Source organism: Desmodus rotundus, chromosome 11, assembly GCF_022682495.2.
Source record: "Desmodus rotundus isolate HL8 chromosome 11, HLdesRot8A.1, whole genome shotgun sequence".
Classification (NCBI taxonomy): domain Eukaryota; kingdom Metazoa; phylum Chordata; class Mammalia; order Chiroptera; family Phyllostomidae; genus Desmodus; species Desmodus rotundus.
In genome coordinates this window covers 85,967,528-85,986,398 of record NC_071397.1, presented here as the reverse complement: position 1 = coordinate 85,986,398, position 18,871 = coordinate 85,967,528, and the positions used below count along the sequence as shown (strand labels likewise).

Genomic DNA, 18,871 nt, shown 5'->3' with positions numbered 1-18,871 from the left:
TCCCTCCTAGTGTGCAGCACGTTAAGATTTGTGTTAAACCTTTTCCCTCTACAACACTAGTGGTCATTCCAGCCACTTTTCCACTGCAGCAAAGTTCTGAAGCAGTGGGTCAGGGCACTGGATTGCTACAATGTTGCAGGAGTTAGTAGTGACAGACACAAACATTTTTCAGGAGGCATGTTAATTGGGGCTTCTTTTTGCAATAATTGACAACAGTTTATTCTGTCTGAATACCCACTCTATCAAACTTATCCAATAGCATTACACTTATGCAAAGAAAAACTGACAAATGATTATGAATTAATAATTCATTTTCTTTCAGATAGGCTGTGAGATTAGGGGTCATCAAACTTTTTTTTAGAAGGCCAAATATTAAATATTTTAGGCTCGTAGGGAATATAATTCTGCAGTTGTAGAAAGCAGCCACAGATAAAATGAATGAATGAGTATGGTTTTGAGACAACAGAACTTTATTTACACAACAGATGGCCAATCCATGGACCATAGTTTGCTGACCCACAGGTTAAAGTACTTCAGTCTTTGTGGAATAAATGAAATGAACCAGGTAAATTACAGGTAAATTTGCCAAATTTATCTCTCTCATAATGAAAATTGTGTCTTACTACAGAAATATCATATTCCTGTAACTAAAAGTAATGACTTAAAAATATGACAATTCTACCATGCAAATCAAAACAGACATTTGGCTCTGTAAGTAAGTTGAACTAGTAAAGAATCCTTGTATTTATTTTTTTACACAGCACAAATGCAGGTGACAAAACTTATCAATGTAACAACTGAGAATCTAATTTCTTAGAGTCTTCTGCATCCTTCCTAGCTACACACTCTAGAGATTCCATTCCATAGCAGCAGAGGAGGATCTTAACTTACAGCACCAAGTTTCCAGGCATTACTAAGTGTTTTTCATTCTCTAACACATGCGGTCAAACTGCCGGGGGAGCGAACACCCATCCATCTTAAGCTTCAGTGGATAAGGGAAAGCAGATGGGAAATCAACATTATGCTTAAGTCTAAAAGTGATTCTACCTCTTTATCTTACTTCTTTCCATAAAAATTTAAACTTTTAATGTAGTAATATTTAACATGAATATAAACTGAATTTTGGACATAATCTCTTTTGGATTCATCTAACAGTTTAGGATGTTCATATTTGTTTTATAATTTGTGAGGAAAGCAAAAAACATGTCTCATCTAGAATATTCTGGCAATTTTTATTAAAAGTTAAATTTAGAATTTTATAGCAAAGTAATCTGTTTGTCCAAATTATAGATTAAAATATTCCTTAATTTATGTAAATCAGGATACAAAGTTCATTCCCAATACAGTTTATAGAACTGTACTTTCACTTTTCCAAGCAGGGTTCAATGGGCATTTTCAGGGCCTCGCTAACATCAGCCCTGTATACCCAGAGATGACTGGACCCACTGAAGGGCAAGGAGACTGGGTGAGGCTGCCGATGAATGCTTCCCAGGAATCTGAGATGCAGACACAGATTTCACTGTACAGTCCATGGAACTGAAGTCTTCCTTAAGACCGTGCCGGTGCTCCTGAAAGGCTGAAGGTACAGAGTAACGGACGTTAGTTCTTCAGGCCAAACGCATGGATCTGCTGCACGAAGGCTTTATTCTCTGCCTGTAGTCAGTAACTTGAGGGCTTTCTGTAGATTCTGCACAGCAGTGCTGACGTCTTCGTACTGCAAAGCGCTGCCAGCGTATTTGCAGTATTTCTGAGCTCTAGCAAAGTCCTCTGGTGTAAGACGGATATCCCCTGGGAGAGAAAGAATAATTAAGATATTAATAAGAATATAAAGTATTCTGTTTAGGCTGGGTAAACGCTTAAATTCAAGATTATCGAAAGTATTACAGGTCATGTAACAACATAAAAGGATTTTTTTAATTCCAGTTGTATTTAAATAAATTTTCTCATGCTATCATTTTTTTTTTTTAAACTAATATAAACCATACACCTGGCTGGTGTGGCTCAGTGGATTGAGTGCCAGCCTGAGAACCTAAGGGTCACCAGTTCAATTCTCAGTCAGGGCACATGCCTGGGCTGCGGGCCACGTCTCCAGTAGGGGGCGTGAGAGGCAACCACACATTGATGTTTCTCACCCTCTCTTTCCCTTCCCCCCCTCTAAAAATAAATAAATACATAAATCTTAAAAAAACCCTAATACAAGCAATATATATACCAATACATAATAATTTCTATGAGCAAGATTTTTCTTTCAGAAGTAATAAACCAGAAGGCTTTATATTTTGGCAAATTAATTACAAAAACACTCTAGAGGATGAGGATAGCAGCTCTGGCACTTATGCTAGCATCACGCTGCCTCTCTTTTGTCATGGAACCACACACACAGACTCAATCACTCACCCCTTATTAGAACTGGAAATATAACCCTCTATTTAAAAAAACCAACAAACTTTTTACATTTTTGTGCTACCCATATAAAAAACTCTAAGGTTTAACAGAGTTTTCATATCATTAAATTACACAGTTAGACAAGTAAACCACCCTTATAAATTACTTCTCCAAAATTTATTTTCTCCACAAGTTTTCCACTTACACATGTGTGATATGTACAGTCCCCAACAAAATAATCTGGGTAAACAAACTACACTAAACACATTTCACAGAATCTAAGATTTGCATATACTTCAATACATAATTCTAAAGATGAAAGTAAATACTGACTTTGTATTTTGTCCTCTGAAATACCATTTTCCTTAAAACTTTTCTGAGGATTCTAGAACTGATCAGAAGGCCAGGGGCATGGACTGTAAGGAACTGATAATATATTTTGTTACCCATTAAATCTAAAAAGAATTACCCTGCGGTTTCTGTGGACAATTTAGTCAGGACTACTTCAGTTTTTATTTTTTGCTTCAAAATACCTACAAGATTCTTAATGGTTTTTTCAACATATATTAAGAGGCTCTAGCTACCCAGGTAAGAGAGACACTGAGACACCTTTAAAATTTTAGTTCACCGTAACATTGCTCATTTGTGTTTTAATAGTCTACCCTCCTTTCTCAGGGCAATCTTTAAATATCTAAGGCATCCATCCAGAATTTACCGGACTTGCTGGAAGAAAGCCCTAATGTTCAGATCTAATCTTATTTTTACAGCATTAGCTTTAGCACTGTTTTGCTGACCTATCACTTATATATTATTTTAGTTTCATAAACTAAACTTATCCACTAATGATAAAACAACTTTAGAACAGAAATATTGACTTTTCTTATAAAATAAGTATTTCAGTATTTATAAAATATGGAAGGAAGTATTTTAACAAAAATATAATTACAGATATGTAATAAATATAATAGACATGCATGATAAGTTATGTAACTTAAAATAACTATATAATAACCAACTTATAATTTAGATAAAATATGTAAGTTATATAGACTTAGAGATATAAATTGTTTTCCACAATCAGAAATATAAAGAACTTAAGCCATGTCAAATAGTTACTTCTAGTATTTTGTAACAGTTCAGGCTTTCTTGTATTTAAAAAATATAATGTATGTCATTAAAATAAAGCATTTTAATTATAATTTTTAAATAAAAATAAAATGTCCCCTAATTATTTTTCATTTAAATTAGCATTTAACAACTAAAGAAAATGGAAAAGACATAGGAAGGGAAATCAGTTCAATTTCATTTTATCTGATTTTATATTCAAAATAGTAAATACTGATTCATGCACAAAAATAAAACTTGCTTTTTTCTATCATTAAAATTTACCAGAACCCATAATTGGAACCAGAAATAGATATTATGACCCTAAAAGGTGTGTAAAAGATTAGAAAGATTAACACAGTATGTCTTTTATGAGATCTGTGCTTTTAAGTTCCAGGTGGCTTCAGACAAGACTGTCTGTATCACGGACCTAATTCCACCCTTCTCAGGGCAGGACAAGACAGGGACAGAGGGCAGCCAGAGCTACAATCCAGTTCTCTACTACACTGGGAAGAGCGCCCTGGTCAACATCGGATCAAAGGTAACATTATTTGGTGTAAAGAGAAATCCCTGCGTGCTCAGTTGGCATAAGCATCCTTTTCCAAGGTTGACTTACCAAGTTTCCAGGGAATAACACTTAATCGTAAGTATTTCCAAAATGGGTCTTTAGAGATTCTTTCCTATCCAACTAGGCAGCTCTGGAAACTCGCGTTGAGGACCTTGGACAATCCGATCCTGATGTATTCTATTATTCTGTGACTTACAGGATGCACAGGCAAACCATCTGACCTGCCGTCGGTCTGGGAGGTAAATGCAGAGCACGGCACTGCAATCACACCTTGTACCCCGGCACTGCCAGACACGTCACTTAATGATGGCAACAGCAGTGGCGATGATCACAGGTAGAATTTTACTTCATCGGTTACTACGCTAAATGCTTTTCAGATATTCCATTTATTTCTCAGAAAACTTCACAAGGTAAGTTGCTGTTCATACTCTGATACGATATAGAGGTATACAAGGTAAAAACATGAATACTGTGCGTCAAATACTCACCCTTCCGATTTCATCCTCCTCTCCAGAGACAGGCAAAATTTTGTTACAGAAGTATTTAAAAGATATTAATAGTAATACACACATTATATGGGGGAGAACCAAGATGGCGGCGTAGGTAGACAAACTGCGCCTCCTCGCACAACCCGAACTGACAGAGAATCGAACAGCAAGGGGGACCAACACCAAGGAAATAGAAAATAAACATTCATCCAGACTGGTAGGAGGGGCGGAGACGGGCACCGGGGTGGAGAGGACTCCAGTGGCTGTGGCAGGACTGAGACTGGCGGAGTGTGGGACAAATGGCGCAGGCAGTCCGAGCACTAGCAGACCCTGCAGCCCCACATTTGCACAGATAAACCCAGAGGGCCAGACTCAGAGTGGCAGAGAACGGGGCAGGCAGAGCAGTGGGTAGCACCCCGAGGCACCACAGTCACCCACAGATATACCGGACAAACGGCGGGGAGCGGCGGGGAGCGAAGCAGACCTCGCAACCCAGGGCTCCAGCTCCGGGAAATAAAGCCTCAAACCTCTGATTGAAAACGCCCGTGGGGTTTGGGGCGGCAGCGGGAGAGACTCCCAGCCTCACAGGAGAGGTTGTTGGAGAGACCCACAGGGGCCTAGAGTGTGCACAGGCCCTCTTACTCGGGAACCAGCACCAGAGGGGCCCAGTTTGATTGTGGGTACTGAAGTGAAAGATTGAAAGACGGAGGAGAGTGAGGCAGGCGCCATTGCTCCCGCTCGGCCCCTCCCCCATGTACAGCGTCACAGCTCAGCGACCAGCGTTACCCCGCCCCGGTGAACACCTAAGGCTCCGCCCCTTAAAGTAACAGACGCGCAAAGACAAAAAAAAAAAAAAAAAAAAAAGGCCCAAATGACAGAACACTTCAAAGCTCCAGAAAAAATACAACTAAGCGACGAAGAGATAGCCAACCTATCGGATGCACAGTTCAAAGCACTGGTTATCAATATGCTCACCGACTTGGTTGAATCTATTCGAAAAACAGATGAAAAAATGAAGCCTATGCTAAGAGAAACAAAGGAAAATGTACAGGGAACCAATAATGATGAGAAGGAAACTGGGACTCAAATCAATGGTATGGACCAGAAGGAAGAAACAAACATCCAACCAGAAAAGAATGAAGAAACAAGAACTTGGAAAAAAGAGGAGAGGGTTAGGAACCTCCAGGACACCTTGAAACGTTCCAACATCCGAATTATAGGGGTGCCAGAAGGAGAAGAGGAAGAACAAAAAATTGAAAACTTATTTGAACAAATAATGAAGGAGAACTTCCCTAATCTGGCAAAGGAAATAGACTTCCGGGAAGTCCAGGAAGCTCAGAGAGTCCCAAAGAAGCTGGACCCAAGGAGGAACACAACAAGGCACATCATAATTACATTACCCAAGATTAAACGCAAGGACCTACATCCAAGATTACTGTATCCAGCAAAGCTTTCACTTAGAATGGAAGGGAAGATAAAGTGCTTCTCAGATAAGGTCAAGTTAAAGAAGTTCATCATCACCAAGCCCTTATTATATGAAATGTTAAAGGGAGTTACCTAAGAAAAAGAAGATCAAAAATAGGAACAGTAAAAATGACAGCAAACTCACAGTTATTAACGGCCACACATAAAACAAAAACGAGAGCAAACTAGGCAAACAACTAGAACATGAGGGTTGTCATTAAGGGAATGGGAGGGGGAGAGGTGGGGAAAGGTACAGAGAATAACTAGCATAGATGATAGGTGGAAAATAGACAGGGGGAAGGTAAAAATAGTGTAGGAAATGTAGAAGCCAAAGAACTTATTAGTATGACCTATGGACATGAACTATAGGGGGGGAATGTGGGAGGGAGGGGGGTGGGCAGGATGGAGTGGAGTGGGGGGGGAAATGGGACAACTGTAATAGCATAATAAATATATTAAAAAAAATAAAAAAAATTAAAAAAAAATACACACATTATGTGTGTAGTGTTAAAAGGCAGTTAAGTACAAAACGCTAAGCAGGAAAACGTAACAGGAAGGGAGTATCAGAAGTACTAGCGGCGGCAGTGACGGTGGAGATGGTGGTTACGAAACCACTAATTTTGTGGACTTTCTAGACTTTTCCTATGCATTTACACATACAGGAGAATACGGTTTTGTTTTAAATGTTTTCTTCCCCTAAACAGGGCCATACTATATAATGTCCTGCAAATTGCTTTTTTACTTACTATGTCTAGATCTTTTCACATGGAGTTACCACATTTGTTTAAATATGTGCACAGTATTCATTAGTACAGATAGGTCATAATTAATTAACCACTTTCCTGGTAATAAGCACTTAGATTGTTTTCTATTAGTATGAATGATGTTGACATAAATACCTTTTTAAATACATTTTATGCCCATGTCTAAGTATTTTTAAAGATAGATTCTAAAAAGTATAATAGGTGGGCCAAAAAAAGTTACATTTGTGATTCTGATAATGACATAATGCCTCTGAGAAAAGCTTTACAATTAACAGTCCCACCAACAGCACATAGAAGTCACTCCCTGTTTTCAATAACAATGCAGCTTACACATCTTTTAAAATCTTTTTGCATCTATTTAAGTGGATAGCCACCAACACAGTCCTTGGTGCATAGAGACACCACTACCTTCAGCAGAGAGTGCACTGCGCTCCATTTCAGACAAGCACAGATTTCCAGCCTCTTATCTTCCCTAACTTTCATTAAATTCCAGACCAACTACAGATCAATCTTCTTGCTGTCGTGCCAGTAAGCCAACTAGTAAAACACAATTCAGGCAGTTCATATTATGTTCATGATGGTATCAGCAAGGTAGATGTGATACCTCCTCCCATTCCCCTCCCAAAAGAGTTCTCTTCATCCCATGACTGAGAGGCAGGTAGCTTAATGTCCAGTTCCCACTCACACAGGGAACCGCAAAATCACGCGGGAAAACACACCTGCAGACACAGCAGCAGGACAGACCCAGTGACACGACTAAAAATAACAGAGCAAGGTTTCATTCTAAATAAAAAGAACTACATTCCCTCAGCCATATGAAGAAAACTGAGTAAAACCAAAATAAACACAACAATGGACTGGGTGAACAATAACACAAAAGTTGGAAAAGTGGGGAAGATTAACATCAACAAACCAGTCACCTAGCCTATGAACCAACCAATCTGCATAATTATCCTCAGAGATTTTTATTTTCAGTTATACTCAGTTCTTCTTGGATAATCTAATCACAGTGCAGATGAGAAATATCATGATCACAACACAGGGTAATAGTGAACTAATCTAAAGTTTCTTGATCTCTTTGACTACATGTTTGTTCCACTATAATACAGCAGTATAGAGAAAAGTAATGGGAAAAAAAAAGAAAAAGAAAAGAATATGTCTTTAGATTTAGGTATTTTGATAATATGAAACTATCTTGGTTTACTGGAGAATATAGTAAACATGGACATTCAAAGAAATGTTTCAAATTACCTAGACACTGCAAAGGTAAAATTACACAACCATATCCCAAACAAAAGATACATTATTTCTCATAAAACACACAGCTGACTTACCCTGGGAAATGGTACTGAAAAGCGCAGGATCAATGGCCGGAATCGTTTGTGGAGTAGGCTGGATGGTATTAGTTGTTACACCTGCAAATCAGAAAAACACAAATGGGTATTAAAATTTTACACCTCTTTAATTATATAGTAGGAAAGCACTTAAAGGATCACAGAGGAATCACATTACTTCACTTCCTTGAACCTTTAATGGTTTCTAATTTGATATAGTTATTTGATGTTGGGGACTGGTGTAGAAAATACGCAGGAAAACACATTTTGAGTGTTTACATAAATGTACTGGCTACACATTTCCTATTATGTATTTTGTTTGTCACATCTAAAGCTTCTCAATTAAAGCTCAAGTATCTGTAGAAGTAATGAGACTCCTCTCTTACCAATTAATTTCTTGGTCAATTAAATAATTTGGGGTCAAGGCAGGATACAATTATGACTTAATTTACCTTACAGGATAAATCTCATTTCAACCCCCTGCATTAAATTAAAAATTATACATTCCAAATTTCCAGTTAACACGTTTTTAAGATGGCATTTTTATATATCCAATAAGAAATTAGTTTTGACTTACTATTAGAACTTGTTATGACTGTCATATTTAGCAAATTACTAGCATTCTTGACTAATGCTAAGTGATATGGGTTGAAGATTACTAACCATTTAAAAAATTAACACACACTGTTGACTCTTCCCAGAGACTTAAATGATTTCATCAGCAAGACAGCAAATGAACAAAAAAGTTGATGGCTGTATATCAATGCGTTCAGGTAGAAAACAGGATTCATTTGCTCTTGAGCTAATAGGTTAAATTCAAATAGGCAATTCATAGTAAGAGTAAAATGGGAAAATAATGAAATAAAAAGAAGAAAATAGAAGGGAGCAAACAAATGGGCAAGTTTCTAGGAAAACCAAAACCTAGCCAATGAGCGTTCTAGCACGATGGTTTCAAAAAGGCGGACTTACATTCTAAACTACAGTCTGCAGTTCGAAGTTTTGACTTTGAAAGACTTACTACCAACCCAAAAGACAAAATGGCTTAAATATATACTATTTTATCTCATTTAATTTCGATTTAGGGCAAATTAGCTCCATTGTATACCTTTAGAACTATTAAGTCATAAAAATACTACTTTCTAACTAAAAATTGAAATAATAAAAAATATAGCTCTGGCTGGTATGGCTCAGTGGATTGAGCACTGGCATGGGAACCAAAGGCTCACGGTTTGACTCCCAGTGTAGGGCACAGGCCTGGGTTGTGGGCCAGGTCCCCGGTAGGGGGCGTGGAAGATGCAGCCACACTTTGGTGTTTCTCTCCCTCACTTTCTCCCTCCCTCCCCCTCTCTACAAATAAAATAAACAAATAAAATCTGTTAAAAAAATTAACAGTACAAAGGGATAAAGAGTCAAGTATAATTTTTAAATAGTAAAAAAAATGTATATGAACAGCCTACTTCTTATTCCTACTCAAGGCCACTTTAGGGCCATTTTATAATATAAAATTTACAAAATAGGTAGTCTGCATTTGATGAAAAATTCTGGTCACAGTCACTCAACTAAGAGTTGAACTAGCAACACCGGCTGCTCAACATGCCCCATACGGCAGGCAGAAGACACTGCGTTGGGTCTGTCTGGACACCCACGAGCGAGGCCGGTGCTGGTGGCGACCATCGTAGCATGTCGCCGGGGCCAAGCGTACTGGTACTGCTTCACCACAAGTGCATGAACACCAGCCAGATTCGCCAAACTCGCTTTCAATGTATTTTCATTATTTTTGGAGATGTCCCAATCTAGTTCTTCCCCTTCTCTTCTGATTTGGAAAGGTCTCATCTGTCAATTTGGAAATGGGCTGCAGCACCCTATACTGCAATAGGTTGGAGTGAAGATTCCTGGGGAGTTGGCAATGTTTTTATTTCTTTTATTTAACAAAAAAAAGTATTAAAAAGTAATTTTGGTTAATTTTAAAGTAGATGGTTACATATCCTATTAGATGGGATCAATAATACACACTTAAGATTTAAACACTGCAAGGTTTCTAATTAAGTACTAAATTGTTCTATTCACTAAACGGTGTTGAGAAAAATAGGTATTCGTTAGAAAACCAGAGAAGACTATCCAAAGAAAGTGAACTTAGACAGAACCCTGAAAGGTAGCAGCCATCGGGAGCGGCAGAGAAACAGGCAGGAGGACCTGCTATCTATTAGGAACACTCTAAGTACAGATAGAAGATAGGAGGATTCTGGTTGAGTAAAACTTCGGTACAATCGCGGAAAACAACATTGATACAAATGATCTGGCCAGAATATAAACAAGTTTGAAAGCTGTGTAGAACTCAAATGCAGTCCTGCTGACATTTAGAAAAACAACAGAAGTTTTTAATACACACATGAGATGAGCTGCATTTATAATTAAAAGGCTAGCATTAATTATAAAATTATTTAATCTATTCAGATTATTCACTGAAACCTTCCTCTATATTTACCAACTGTAGAAGTGAGTGTTTCAAGAGAAAGAGATCAGGACACCGTATTATTCCCATCTGCTCCTACGGTGGCTAAAGCACAGGAGCAAACTCATGGCCTCTTTAAACAATCGCTATCCCTGCTCTCACTGCACCCCCGTTACTTTCTTGTGGAAGAACTAAAAACCGTATATTAGTACATACTATTCTTTTCAGCTATCTTAAGGATTTCCCTTTGATAAAAGTGCATCCTGGACCTTTATATGAGAGAGAGTAAATCATTCTTCAAGTGAGTAAGAGGGGAAACATCTGCTATATTTATAAACTAAAAATCTTATTTCATTTTCTATTAGGCAACTATAAACTGATTTTTTAAAAACTGTTTTAAATAGAATAGAAAAAAACTCTGCTAGCTAAGAGAATATTCCAACATTTCAAATCAATCTTAGGGGGGAATATATATCAGAAAAGTAGGTTTTGATTTGAGAATATTAGCTCCTTAGAGCAGGGGTGTCAAACTCATTTTCACTGGGGGCCACACCAGCCTCACGGTTGCCTTCAAAGGGCCAGATGTAACTTCAGGACTGTGTGAATGTAACTGCTCCCTAACCAGGGGAAAGGAGCTCGGGCGCTGCCGCTGGGTAGAAACAAAGGGCCCGGCTGTATAAACCAAGGTGGAGGCCGGATTCGGCCCGTGGGCCTTGTGTTTGCCACCTGTGCCTTAGAGGAAGGAATGAAAAAGGAAGGTGCCAAAAACATGAAATCAGAGTGACTTGGGTTCAAACTCTAGTTCTGTTATTTACTAGGTTTAACTTTGTATTTCAATTTTCTTGGGATAATTGCCTAATTTCTTTACTTTTTTTAAGTTTGTAAATTAAGGACAACAAATATCTAATACAGATTCCATAAGAATATTTATAAAATAGCTATAATTATTTAAATGCTATGTCTGTAAAAGTGTATAAAGTAACAAGATTGGACCTTATCCCAAGAAAGGTCACATGTTTTTAGTTTTATTGCTCCACTCTGAGGAAAAAAAGAGAAGGAAAAAAATAAGGTCAGAACATGACTGGATGAAAATTAACTGTTCATGCCAGAAAATCTCCTAAGACCATCTCCTAATACCTATTTGCAGGTGATACATTTCCAAGCAGGAGACATTGTCTGTTAATCTGAATGTCTAAAACTACCAATATTCTATCACTTTTGATGGACAAAGAGCAATTTCATATGGTTCAAGCTGACAGAACCCTTTTATTAGAAGTATACGTTCCCTCACATATGTGCATAGAGGATACCTACATATAGAATAGGAATACAGGGCTACAGCACTAGTGTGCTCTAAGATACGTTGTCTGAAGCAATACCGCCAGGCAATCTTTTAAGGCCATATCCTATCCCCAGATGTGACACTTCCTTTGATTCACGAAATGATTTTAAGTGTTCATTAACCTGCTAATAAAGACCGTCTTTCTTTGGCACAGAAATAGGAAGGAAGAGACAAAAAAAGGAAAGGAAGTTAATTTGCTGATTTGCTATTTTATGTCAGGCATGGTACCAGACAATTTTCATTCTTTTCCCCTTTTAATAATCACAACCACCATGAGAAGTTAAGTATGATTGATTTCATTTTAGAAAGAGGAAAAACCGAGGTCAAAAGAAGGTGAATAACAAGTTGAGCTTGTGGGTCAGCAGGGGCAGAAACTAATATCCAACACTATTTGACTCCAAAATGCATTTTATTCCCACTTCACTCGTCTACAGGGACGCTTCTGTGCAGCTCTTGATTATTGTTTAACTTTAGTAGTATAACTCAAACAGTATTCCTTTAAGACCAATACCCCTAAGTAGCTGGTTTTGCTTATATCATTCTACAGAAATTTTCAATATTTCTAAAAGATAAAATATTTAAAGCAGTGTCCTATAAAATTTTACTTACAAAATAATTTGAATTGGTTTGCTTATTAATGCCATCACAGACAACAAAGTAATAAAATGGCAGAGTAAAATACACAGAATGACACCCATATACAGGATGACTCAAAAGAGAAGAGTGTTAAAGCTATTACTCATGCAAAAATAACCTGAATGGTTTGTATAAGCTGAGGCTGAAGGTCAATGAAGTAATGGGGTATTACAGAATAGAAATGGCAGAAATCAGGACTCAAAGGATGACTCGATTTAACGATTAAATGTTTTAAAATGTTTGTATAGTTTACTACTACATATTACCCTTATGCAGGAAGTTAAAATTTTAACAGTAAAAAATTTTAAAAAGCTAAAAGTTAAAGAGTGAAATTATGGTTTTAAATACCCTTCTATTGGGAAGTAGGAGTGATGCTATGTTAACAATACAAGTACATGGAAGAGCATCTCTTTGCAATTTGTAAAAATATCTTTACTGATACCAGTTTATCGGAGACTAGTTTTGTCAGATCTTTTTTCTATGAACACACAGACATACAGTCCTGAATTATTCCAAGATGGCAGATATCACATCCCTGTTTTTAGCCACATATTTGTAATCTTAAAAAATAAAAACAAAACCAAATCCTCTTTCACTGGCCTGTGCCCCCCCCTTCATCAATAACACGAGGGCAGAGCAGGGTCCCCCGTTAACGAGGGAGAAAAGTCGCATCTCGCTATCACAGCGAGACGCTGCCTGACATCCTGTAGGAAACCCCGCTCACCTCAGTGCTGCTCTTGCACAACAGTGAAGGGGAAGAACGGGAGTGGAAGAAGAAGAAATCAGCGCCACACATGCAAAGAATAGAAGCTATTCTTATTAATAAAACGTAAGGCATATAGTAATCAATATATGTACATGTTTATCCTTTCTCATGAAACTAAAATACAGTCAAACCTTGGATCTCAAACGTCTGCCACCTCAAACAATTTGGTTCTCAACCAAGTCCGTGGAAAAAATGTCTTGGCTGTCGAACAAAACTTTGGTTCTCGACCCAACAACCCTTTCATGCTAACATAGCATTTCTAATGGGAAAGAATGATTCGGCTTTTGAACAAACTGCTTCTCAAACAGCCTTCTGGAACAAATTAAGTTTGAGAACCGAAGTTCCACTGTACAACTGAGATTAAAATTTCAATGAAAAGAATTTAATGATTTTTTTCTGTGGGTCCCAATGGAACTTAAAGGCCTTATCATGAGGTGTGGAAGCGATAAGCAGTGCAGCTCTCCCTTCTGAACGGGCTCCACACTCGCCGAGCTCTGACCCCTACCTGTGCCGTGGGGCACTTCTGCCGGTGTATTCGCTGGCGCATGGGCCCCGGGAGGGATCTGGACCCCAGTGTAGCCACTCGGGGGCATGCTGCTGGGGTCGTAAGCCGAGGATGACGGCGGAGGTGGCTGAGAGGGCAGCGAGGCTGCCCCAACATCTTCGCTGTCTTCAACATCTATTAAAGAATATACATGCAAGGTCAAACTAGGTATTCGGAAATGAAAGTGCTGAATATTCTTATTTTGCTATACAGGCATGACAGGTCTTCAAATGCAAATCTATCTAATGCTGCGGATGAGCAGGCTCTACCTTTTAAAATACTAGTTTTAAGTATTTTCTAAACACTTGGTTATGACAGACAATATGATTATCACTTCTTTTAATTCTAATTCCAATTCTATAAAATCTTTGCATATAGTAAATTTTTCCTGAAAATGTATTTTTAAATCCATTCCTTAAACTTATAAAAATTGACATTTTTGGCAAAACATGTCACTTATGCATTACCCTGTCAGAAGTCTATCTTCCGAAGCTGCCTTTTCTATTCAATAGCCATTATTTATTCGCTATTAAATGACTATCTGTGGTTTGTTGTCCAAATTATTAAGTCAATCAACAACAACAAAAAGAAATGAAATTTCACATTCAGCAACCTACATAAAAAAGAATAAGAGACTTTGTTTTAAAATGTAGATTTTAAAAATATACTATATATCATTAGCTGAATTTGAAAACTATTTTGAGAAAATTAACTTTTGATAGTCTATTTAAAATGTCAATGAGTCACTTTTGGGAATCTTAGCACTTCAAAATAAAATAAATGCAAGCCAGAACTACAGATTTCTGAAATAGATTTGTTTCCTATTAAATTTTTAAATAATTTTTTGCCTGATCATCAACATATTACATGTTCAATATAGATAATTTTAAGATTAAAAAAAAAATTAAAATCTTAAAAATTTTTTATTAAAGATTACATTTATCTTTAGAGAGAGGGGAAGGGAAGGAGAAAGACAGGGACAGAAACATCCATCCGTTGCCTCTCGTACAAGCCCTGACTAGGGACCACACCCACAACCTAGGCATGTGCCAGGACCAGGTGCTGAACTGGTGACCTTGGCTCTGCAGCATGACTCAGCCACACCGGTCAGGACATCATGTCAAAAAATATTAGCAGATACAACAGGATATTTCATAATGATAAGGTTAGGTAATTAACAAAAAATAATTACAAAGGTGTATGTGCCTAACAAAGTTTCAGATAAAACAAAAACAGAACAAGTAAATCCTCACCATATTAACTAGTATATATTTTACAAGGCTTTACAGACATACATACATAAAGTAGCTCTGCACAAATGCAGAAGAGAGAGATCGTCAGGTAGGCAAGACTCAGGTAAAGAAAGAACAGCATTTGAGGAGGATGACGTAGTTTTAACTAAAGGAAGTGAATAGGTACTTTCTGGCTCCTCTGTGGTGGCAGTAAAGGGTTTCACTAGCTGCTAGGGAACTACACAGTGTTGTCCCCCACCCCAAAATTCATATGATGAATCCTTAATCCCCAGTGTGACTATCTGGAGACAGAATCTTTAAAAGGCAACTAAGGTTAAATGACCTCGTAAGGGTAGAGACCTGATCTGATAGGACTATGGCCTTATAAGAAAAAAGATTTCTCTGTCTCTCTCTCTCCAGCTTGTGGGAACAGAGAGAGAAGGTGGCTGTCTGAAAGCCAGGAGGCTTACTCGTACCAACAACCAACCAATCCCTGACAACCCCTGAACTTGGACTTTCCAGCCTCCAGAACTGGGAGGAAATAAATACATGCCTGTTCCTTAAACCACCACACTGATGGAGTTTTGTTATGGAAGCCTAAGCCAACTAAGACAACAGCAGACAGGAGTAAGAAATAAAATTGGTAACGAAGGACGGTGCCAAATTGTAGAGAGTCTTGCTTAGCAAGTTAAGCATCTTGGATCTTTTCTTGTGGACACTGATGTGCTCACAGTAGGACTTACATAAAACATTCCTGACTGTAGTCAGTACTAATGTAGGAAAAGAAGTATGTAAAACATTCTCAAATATTAAATGAAAAAGTGAGAAATTGTACTGTGGCAATTTACTTATAACCTTACTTACTTATAAATTCATAAAAAGCATCTCTGTAAAGATACACAAAAACCTAAAAAAGAAGTATTTAGTGACTGGGGTTACGGCAGGATCTGGGAACATGAGGAATATGGCGGAAATGAGAAATTCACTTATTTTTTATATACTCTATACATTTTGAACTATATGAGTGTATTATCCACCCCTTATCCATTAAAAAACTCAAATAGATACAGAAAATATAAATATAGTGTCCTTTGGTTTTTATCTTTTAAAAGATTTTATTTATTTTATTTTTAGAGAGGGGAAGGGAGGGAAAAGAAAGGGAGAGAAATTTCAGTGTGTGATTGCCTCTCACACACCCTCTACCTGGGACCTGGTCAGGCATGTGCCCTGACTGGGAATCGAACTGGCAACCCTTTGATTAGCAGGCCCACGTTCAATACACTGAGCCACACCAGCCAGGGCTGGAAATATTTTTTAAATTACAAATGGGGTGTCTGTTCCATGTAGGAATGAAATCTCATTAGAGGTGGGAGATAGGCAGCCATTTTGTTGACAAAGTTTGACATTAGAGGAATTTGCCCTGAAATTTATGATTTTATATCCAATTTTCATGAATTTTGGAACTGATGGGGGAAACAAAATAGTACAGTTCCTTCAGAAAACTTTAAATAAGAATATAATGCACAATTAAGATTCTACTAAATCATTTTACTTAGACAAATACATACCATTCTCTTCCTCAATTCCAACAGGCCCTGCTTGAGGAGTCTCTCCATTCTTTAAACAATTATGGATATATGTTGCCTTCCACCTTGCATACTTTCTGTGTTTCACATTCTGAAAGACATTTTTGTATCAGTTAGACTGCAGTAAAAAAAGTCAAGAAAATGTACATACATTTTTGATAACTGGTATCATAGTTTTTAAATAAAATGCATTTCTGCGCTGAACAGCTCTGAAAGAGGCTGGCACCCACCCCACCCAGCGCAGCATTCTACCAACTGTCCAGGGCTCGACAGGCTTCATGAAAAGCTATCTTCCTCAAAACACAAGCTTAGTTCTCTTCCGGTTCTGAGTTTCAGAAGTCGGCAATGGAAACATGGGAGCGTCTTTCGAGTAAAACTCGCAACTTTCACGCACAGGGAGAGAGAAAACTAGGCTAGACGAAATTCTAAAAGGAAATGTGAAAGACAGTAACAACAAACTGAACTACTTTCACTAGAGGGGAAAAAACTGATTTGCACAAATCTAGGAAAACTAAGATGATGCAGTGGTTAAAGCAAGCAAACGAACACTAGACAGAGTTGGGCAACCTGCACCTTTAACCTGCAGCGTACTGTCTACCAGCCCTGAGTCTCAATTACTTCAGGTCCAAAAGGGGGAAAATAATACCTCATGGAACTGTTGTAAGAACTGAAAAGATCAGTGAAGAATCTGCTAGTTGCTGCTGCTGCTTTCCTGCTTTTAAAATTTATGCTATATGCCATAAAATAAGATAAAAATTTGCTTAAAAAATACAAGAGTAAAACCACCAGAATTTTGGATGGAGTAGTGATCTTTAGTTCATCTAGTTACTGGACCTTTGTGATACTCTTGGACCAGCAGTACTGGTATCCACTGGGAGCTTGTCAGAAATGCAGAATCTTCGAGCCTGCATCAGAATCTGTACTGTAAGAAGACCCCCAGAGGATACACATGCACATTAGAGTTCGGGAGAACAGCTTTATTATGTTGAAAATGACTGTAATTTGCCTTTTGTAAAGATCCAGTCTCCTATGACTACAAATATAGCATACAGTTCAGATACTTAATTATTTTATGTGAGATTCTCTAGATACTACGGATAAGTACCACCCAGAAACGTAAAAAGTAACTCCCCAAATTACTGAATTTGTGCCATACTTAACTTCCCTTTTCTTGTCGAACAACCCTCTTATATATCCCATTTTAAAAAAGGTTCTCTACATTGATTCCCAATTTCCAGGTATGATTATAATTTGTTCTACTTCGCAAAGAAGCTTTTCAAATCAAGTATCCATACTTAAAGTCTTTACTTCATTCAGTTCACTCTAGGGAGAAGTTTCTCTTTATTCTTGTTTATTTGGGTATTTTTGTAAAAAAAAAAAAAAAAAAAATCAGAGCATTTCAATGTGCCCATGCCTTCCAATGCAGGGATCTCACACGTACTAGCCTCCTCCCCATTTAAGTCATCGGTTCACGTGAAAAGCCCCCGTTGTGAATTCCCCCAACAACCTACTCACACCGGTAAAACCAATGGACATCTCTCAGGCATCACATCACCAAAGTTCTCAGTAGCACACTGAACACTGAGCCATTCCAACATTTGTGAAACATTGTCTATTCCTGTTGTTTATGACACTCTCGTCTCCTGGTTTCCCTCCTATGTCCTTTCTTTACTAATCCTCTGACTCCAAATATTCTTGCATACCCTGTCCTAACAAAGATTTTAAACTGCTGGACTCAAGCTGTGCTGACTCACATAGAATTTCAAATAGGCACTGTATTCCACAGAATTAAATAATAGACAAGTCAAAGGAAATCCAAATTCCTAACTTCTTATAAAAAATGAAAGATCCAGAAACCTGGGGCCCCGTGTATTTGGTAATCATTACCTGAACTAAAGAGGCAGTCTCCTCCAGCGGATGCCATCCATTCACATTCGTTCCCTGTTCCAGTTCCCAAAGCCCATCAGCCGCATATCAGCCGCATATCACAAAGCATAGGGCCACTTTTGTTCTTTTCCTCCCAGTGGGCTCTTTACTGCCTACCAGACTCCTACAGCGTTAGCTCTTTCTTTAATAGGTAACCTTTACCATCTCAAACCTCTGCATTTACTCTTGCCTCTTCCTGGCATCTGTATAATTCATTCCCCTATTTTCTTCAAGGATTTGCTAAAATGTTGCCTCTTCAGTGAGGCCTTCCTCAACCACC

The 18,871-nt window shown here is 38.0% G+C and overlaps 1 protein-coding gene across 2 annotated transcripts in view; it reads right to left on the bottom strand.

Annotated features, from left to right (window-relative positions):
- Nucleotides 1–1,283: 1,283 nt before the first annotated feature.
- VTA1 (vesicle trafficking 1) overlaps nt 1,284–18,871 on the bottom strand; it is a 43,621-nt gene continuing 26,033 nt past the window's right edge. For both annotated transcript variants that reach the window (XM_045188847.2, XM_024551921.3), the window contains exons 5-8: nt 16,648–16,756; nt 13,809–13,982; nt 8,108–8,188; nt 1,284–1,788 (exon numbers count right to left, since the gene is read on the bottom strand). In XM_045188847.2, coding sequence (XP_045044782.2) covers nt 1,643–1,788; nt 8,108–8,188; nt 13,809–13,982; nt 16,648–16,756 — 510 coding nt within the window. In that variant the 3' untranslated portion in view covers nt 1,284–1,642. The remainder of the gene's footprint in view (nt 1,789–8,107; nt 8,189–13,808; nt 13,983–16,647; nt 16,757–18,871) is intronic.